Below are 7,672 nucleotides of genomic sequence, written 5' to 3'. Positions count from 1 at the left end.
AATGAAGGATAAGGATTGAATATGATTGATGTATGATGATGAATGAAATGCGATTGAGAATGATGTTGAAGTTGATGAATTATAATTGAATTATTTATATGGCTTATGAATTTGAATAATCTGAGATACGAGATTCCCTGGATTAAGTGCCGTGGCTTGCCACCACGTGTACCAGGTTGAAAACTCGATACTCTGTTGACCCTACGACGTAAGTGTGTGACCGGGCACTATATAAATTTCCGGGAATGTTACCCCCATTGAGTATTATTGATTATTTGAGAAAAACTATGCATAGACTCTTGGGGATGCACGTCGGGGGACAGTCTAAGTACAATTCAGACTTGTCGGGTTGGCTGGATAACCGACAGATGAGCCTCATCAGCCATAGGACAGGCATGCATCATATGCATATTACTTCAACTACTTGCTTGTGTATTAACCGGGTGTGCCTAAATGTACTTGCCATGTTAAATGTATATTTGTTATCTGCAGTACTTGTAACCTTCTTGTGCTTGTCTTTGTTTGTTTACTTGTCTGTGAAAATGCATGATGGAGTTGGAGGTAAGGAGGAATGACAGAATGGGATTTAGATTTAAGCTTAATTTAAGTTAGGTTTAAATATCCTTAGAAAACTACCTTTTATGGCTTCTATTTAATACTTTAAGCTCTATAATCTGAGTGTCGGCGTTCTAGGATTGCCTCTGGCATTCCCAGGACCTTATATATTATGTGTGTGGCACCTTTACCATACTGAGAACCTCCGGTTCTCATTCCATACTATGTTGTTGTTTTTCAGATGCAGGTCGAGAGGCATCTCGTTAGGCGTCTGGACCCTTGAAGCGGAGTGGTTACAGGGTTATTTTGTTATGCTATGATGTGTATATATATACTTGGTTTTCTCTCCGCATAACTTGTCCTTTTGATCCTCCTAGAGGTTTATGGAGAGGCAGGATTGTGTATATGTACTTTTGGGTTCTGGATATGTATGTATATATATGTAAATATTCTCCGGCCAGTCTTGACTTCGCAGGCTGAGTTAGGAGCTTGTTATTTTGTATCTTTGGTACTCTATTCCTATTTCTGTTATCATATGTTTAATAGTTATGGTTTCCTTAGCACGCAGGTTAACCCGTTCCTTGAGCGTTGCGCTTTTATTTTGCGATTTTGTTTCCTCTTTTCTTCACGGCTCCTAGCATATTATAATTCTTCTGCTATTATATGTACTTATTTTATTTTAGAGGTCGTAATACCACACCACCTCTGCTTTATGGCTTAAGCGTAAAGCTTAGCGTGGTAGGGTGTTACACGGAGCGTCTTCTTCTTCTTCGCCTTCTTATTTGCATTCCTCATTCTCCTCCTTTTTCACGTTCCTTCTTCTTCACATGTTTTCTCCTTATCATCATTCTTTTGTTGTTGTTGCTGCTGTATTTTTTTTGTCTCTTTCTCCTTCTCTCTAGTGAAGAAGCAGTAGAAGGTGAGGAAGAAGAGTTTTGAATAGTTCAGAATGAACCGAACACAATACTCATGGTGAACCGAACACAGTACTCATGGTGAACCGAACATAGTACTCATGGTAAACCAAAAACAATACAATTGTATAGTACTGAGTGAACGAAACATAATCCATTATATAAAATCAAATTCAAACAGCTTTCTGCAGAATGAACCGAACACAGTACTCATGACGAACCGAACACAGTACTCATGGTGAACCAAACACAGTACTCATGGTGAACCAAAAACAATACAATTGTATAGTGCTGAGTGAACGAAACATAATCCATTATATAAAATCAAATTCAAATAACTCTGCCTACAATTTACATATTATCAATTCAATTCAATTTAGTACACCTCCATCCATTTAATTCAATTCAAATTAGCAATTGCATTCCATTCAATTCGATTCAAAATTGAATAATTCAAACTTTGTTAGTTTGATTCGTTTCAGAAGAGTAATCCAAATCGCTCTCCTGTTTACCAAAAAATTTTGAACCCTTAAACACTGAACGCTAAACCCTAAACCCTAAACACTAAAACCAAAACCCTGAACACTGAACCCTGAACCCATAAACCCTAAATCCCTAAAATCCTAAAACCTAAACCCTAAATCCTACACCCTAAAACCTAAACCCTAAACCCTGAACCCGAACCCTGAACTCTGAACTCTGAACCTTGAACGCTAAACCCTAAACCCTGAACCCGAACCCTAAACACTGAACTTTGAACCCTAAATGCTAAATCCTAAACCCTGAACCCTACCGTAAATCCTAAACCCCTAAAACCCTGAACCCTAAACCCTAAACCCTCAACCATGAACACGGTAAACCGAAATTAATACACGGGGCGAACCGAATGTTTGAAACACACTGAACCCCTGTACACTGAACCCTGAACGCATAAACTCTAAACCCTAAAACCCTAAACCCTAAAATCCTATCGTCATTCTTTTGTTGTTGTTGCTGCTGTATTTTTTGTCTTTTCCTCCTTCTCTCTCTGGTGAAGAAGCAGTAGAAGGTGAGGAAGAAGAGTTTTGAATAGTGCAAAATGAACCGAACATAGTACTTATAGTGAATCGAATACAGTACTCATGGTAAACCAAAATCTTAGTTATGGTGAACCGAAATCTTAATTACGGTGAAACAATTATATAGTGCTTAGGGAAGAAAACAGAACATATTGGTCTAATTTTTGTTAGACTCCTTTCTGCGTACCGAACCAAAAATATGAAAGTAATGAACCACCTCTTTAGTACTTACCGAACCGAAAAGTTACTCATATTTACTCAGAGTTACTGACACTCACAATTACTCACAGTACATATTATCAATTCAATTGAATTCAATTCAGATGTAGATCACCTTAGTCCATTTAATTCACTTCAAATAAAATAAAAAAATTTCATTCCATTAAATTTGATTCAGAATTCAATAATCCAAACCTCATCAAATTGATGCGTTTGACAAGAATCATCAAAATCCCACTCATTCAACTGATTTGAAGTTGATTCATTCATTGTTTCAATTCAAAAGTGCAGATCGAAAAAGAAAACAAAGAAGAAGATGAACGACGAAGATAATTGCGTTGAATCAATCCAGATCTATAATGCAGAGAAGAAAAACCCGAAAAAGGAGAACAACGAATTTAATTAGGTTGAGCGAAAGAGGTTTACGTTGTATAAAAAAATTTACGTTGAGAAACGTTGATAACGCAAAATAAGAATCCGTTATCTAGGTTATAAAAGGCGCGTGTAAAATAAGCGGGAGTGTGGGGGCGTAAAGTGAAAGTTACATGGATACCATCCATATAATTTTTACATGAATGTAGAATTTTTTCCTTCTTTTTTATTCTTTTTTTCTGCAACTTTCACCTATATTTTATTCTGCTAGTGTAGGACAAGATAAAAACAAAAAAAATCTCCTAAATTCAGTATACTATAAATTAGATTTATTAAATCATAAAAATAATTCTTTAATTCAACTTTTTTTATTTCATTTGGGACCTTCAATAACAAATTATATTAATTATACATTTTAAATCAATATAAAATGTGTTACAAATACTTTTCTTTAATTGTCCAATAGTCTGATCTCATCCTCATTAGGGTACAACACCCACCCGGACAAAAAGTGAAAATTTTAAATAAATACGAATGTGTTACAAAAATTATTGTATCTACTAACATTTTTATTTATATTATTATTTTTTATAGGTACGCACTTTAGGACTTATTAGGGTACTCAAATCCCGTATCTTACCATTATTTCTTACCCGAAATATGCAGCATATATTATATGATATACACACTTTTTTCTTTAACATGTCTCATCTAATTCACAATATATAATATGAAAAGTAGCGAAAATATATAAATAATAAGGGGGTATAATTAACTGCTGCTAGCTAGTAAAGTTTTGTAGTGTCCTTTAGAGAGAACTTTTCCCAAACTTTAACCTAAAACGAGTTTCATTATTTTCATATATAGGTTTACAGCAATGCCAATATATAAAGATAAGACTTAAGTCAAAGTGTTTGGATTAATTAATATAATGGCTCCTTCCTCGCTCTTTCTTTCTTCTTAGCTTTTGCTTCTTTTTTATTGAAGCTGCTTTAATTTAACCCATTCTTTCTCCTTTGTTCTTTATTCATTTTTTAACCAGGTGGTGGTATATTATATATATGCCTTGTTTGAGAATCTACTTTAACTTTCTTTTTTTTTTTTACGATATTTTATTCATACCTAACAAGACAAGAGCTAATTTGTCACAAAAATTAATTTTATTTGAGATTTGTTGATAATTAATAAATTACAAGATATAACAATAAAATCATCTAAAAAAACGAGTGAATGCAGCTAATTCACTCAACCAACTCAAATTGATTAGACTACTTGTATAATTTTTTTAATATCAATTATATATTTATTTTATAAGAGAATAAGTGAAACCATGCTTAGAAAAGAGAAACCACTACTAGCTAGATGTTAATATTAAGAATAATTTTTAAACTATTTTCCTTTTTGTTACAATATCAATATACTTCTCAATATTTTTTAAATTGATGAATATTTAAAATTAAACAGTTATTTGATAATAATTAATTAATTGACAAGCAAGTAATAATTTGAGAGTGAATCGCTCTCATATATATATATATAACATCTATTTTTTAAAATATTTTTCAGTAATTAAAATTTAACATATATAATCGATTAAATCATATTATTTTTGTCAAAATTAGGTTAGACAAATTGATTTGACCAAAAAAATGGTGAATCAAATCTTGAACTAGTCTAAATTAATATTATTTTTTATAAAAAATGACTACAATACCCTATTATAGAAAATTACTAAAATACTTCTATTATATATATTAATTTTGAGAATCCTAAATTTTAGAATATCTTTATAGAAAGATATTTTTGACTCCCTTCAAGAATACAATTTTGTTAAGGAGCTCATTTTTCTTTAATTAATAACCAGCCAACAAAGTAGTGGGCCAGCATACACTAAGAAAAAGAAGAAAATTAAATAATCAAAGTAAAAATAAGGGATAAGTATTATTTTGGTCCCTCACATTAAGGGTCGGAATCGAACCCGTCCCTGGTATATATTTTGATTTAAAATCGTCCTTAATGTTATATTTGGTATTAAAATCATTCTTTTTGACCATTTTATCTTTGTATTCTCACACCTCTCTAACTTCAAACCCTATCTTCTTCACTCCACTGTTACAACACAAAACACACAGCGCAACTCCTTCTCGTTCTTCTTCTTCACACGCAACAATCACTCTTCTTTTTCTTCTTCACACACAACCATCACACACCACCTCCTCCTCCTCCTTCTTCTTCTTCTTCTCTATCACACACAACTGCCACACACACTTCACCTCGACGGCAACCTCCACCCTGATGGCGGCGACCTCCACCCCGACGGCACAGCGCTCCACTCCGACGGCGCGACGACCTCCACCTGACGGCGTGGCGACCTCCAAGCGCAGCAGCGGCCAACGACGACCTTCACCTCGACGGTGCAGTGATTTCCAAGAGCAGCAGCGGCCAACGACGAACTCCACCCCGATGGCGATCTCCAAGAGCAACAACGGCGACCTCCATGCTTTTTATAAGATAAAGTTTCATTCTTTCTGTTTTAAAAAGAAATTGAATATGTTGTTGTTGTTAGATTTGGAGAATTTGATGTTGTTCATCATAATTCCTAATTTCCTAATTTTTATTGTTGGTTTTGTTTTTATTCTTATTTCTGGATTTTTGGATTTCTGGATTACTGTTGTATTTTTGTTTTTGAATTTTGTGTTTCTCTCTAATTTTTGTTCTTTTTTCTTGTATTTGATTGTTCTTGATAATTAAAATGATATATTTTTTATTTTTGTAATTGGAGATGAATTTGAGTATTTTTAATTCTTGTAATTGAATTTTGTTAACTGTATTAAGATTTAAAGTTTTGATTTTGTTAATGGAAGAATTTCTTCTATCTTCTAGAAGAAGAAGAACAAGAACAGAATTTGTTCTCTTGGAGGAAGAAGAACAAAAAGAATGAAATGGTAAAAAAAGTTGTATTTTTAATTCTTTAATTGGATTTTGTTAACTGTATTAAGATTTGAAGTTTTGAGTTTGTTAATGGAAGAATTTCTTCTTCTGGAAGAAGAAGAACAAGAACAGAATTTGTTCTCCTGGAGAAAGAAGAACAAGAAGAATGAAATGGTGAAAAAAGAAGTATTTTTGTCATTTAAAAAAAAATTAGAAGGACGATTTTAAAATCAAATACAACATTAAAAATGATTTTAAATCAAAATATACACCAGGGGCGAGTTCGATTCTGACCCTCAACATAAAGGACCAAAATAATACTTATCCCTAAAAATAACTGATTGTTGATTAAAAAAATTAATTCCAAATATTTTTCCTTCACCATAAATAACAATGTTAGTTATGATAATTATTTACTATCAATTTAGTATATATAACATAAGATTACAGAAGGAATAAAATCCTTATATGGTAAATTGGTAATAATAAAGTAAAAGATATGACGTGCACTTCATTACAATAAGTTTGGTTTGGTATACATTCAATAATCTTTCCAACTATATATCAGCACTTAGTAATTATCATTATTAACATACATTAACCAAATAAAGATAATTTCAAAATCCAAAATTCCACATTATCATTATTATTACATAACATCTCCAAGCAATACCTTCTTGAACATAGACGAGGAACACCATCTTGATCTAGCATTTCCAAAACACAAACTAGAATCATTCACATAATAAAGATCTTCATTTTGTGTAGTACCACCACTCTTCCTAGGATGTCGTACCATAGGAGAATTCGGCACGGAGTACGATGTTGGCCGCCATGACAAAGAAGAAGACGACGACGACAACGAGTGTGACCAAGAATTAGGAGATTCTGGCGATGGAGGAACAACAACACACCCTTTGTTGTTATTATTATTACGTTTCTTGGGAAATAATAAAGCTTTAAAAAGACTAGTAGACTTTGAAGAGTTTTTATTATTCTTGCCATTGGTAAATAATGGGTTTTTTGGAGTGGCATTTTGGTAATTATAAGAAGGTGGAGGGGTGAGAGGAGGAAAAGAGGTTTCTCTGAATCTAACAACCTTAGGAGTACCTGGTTGAGATTCCCAAACAAATGGAACCGATGCTGATTCACCAACATCATGGTAATAACCTTCATTTGATGATACTTGTCTTGATAAGTGTTCCTCATCATGAACAAGGAACATGTTAAGCTTCTTCTTCTTCTTCTTGTTCTTTTGACTCATAACAAGGATATTGGGAGGACTTTGGAGAATAATGTTTGAAGGGTTTGATTTTGATGACATGATGATGCTGATCCTCAATTGCCTAGCTAGGTTGCTATATATATAATATATGTATATATAGTTATCATGGAAGGTTGAGATTGAAATATGTGTGCGCGTATGTAAGTGTATATAATTATAATTATTAATATTAATTATTAATTAATCAATACAAGTAAATTTTAATGTGTAATCTTTATGTGACTTTTTGGTTCAATTTTGGAGAGAGATTATTGCCACCTTCTTTGTTGCTAATGGGATATTTCTATCGAATTAACTTTCTTTAAAATTACTAAATTAAAACACCCTTAATTAATATA

The 7,672-nt window shown here is 32.8% G+C and overlaps 1 protein-coding gene and 1 long non-coding RNA gene across 2 annotated transcripts in view; one reads left to right on the top strand and one right to left on the bottom strand.

Annotated features, from left to right (window-relative positions):
* Positions 1-1,057, top strand: part of LOC107458135 (uncharacterized) — a 2,173-nt gene extending 1,116 nt beyond the window's left edge. The window contains exon 4 of the long non-coding RNA XR_001585967.3: positions 797-1,057. This is a non-coding gene — a long non-coding RNA (uncharacterized LOC107458135). The remainder of the gene's footprint in view (positions 1-796) is intronic.
* A 5,501-nt stretch (positions 1,058-6,558) lies between these two features.
* On the bottom strand, positions 6,559-7,467 carry LOC107458138 (uncharacterized). Its single transcript, XM_016076349.3, has one exon. The coding sequence runs from the start codon at positions 7,371-7,373 to the stop codon at positions 6,699-6,701; it is 675 nt and encodes a 224-aa protein (XP_015931835.1). The 5' UTR covers positions 7,374-7,467; the 3' UTR covers positions 6,559-6,698.
* Positions 7,468-7,672: the final 205 nt, after the last annotated feature.

Source organism: Arachis duranensis, chromosome 7, assembly GCF_000817695.3.
Source record: "Arachis duranensis cultivar V14167 chromosome 7, aradu.V14167.gnm2.J7QH, whole genome shotgun sequence".
NCBI lineage: Eukaryota > Viridiplantae > Streptophyta > Magnoliopsida > Fabales > Fabaceae > Arachis > Arachis duranensis.
This window is presented reverse-complemented; position numbering and strand designations above follow the sequence as displayed.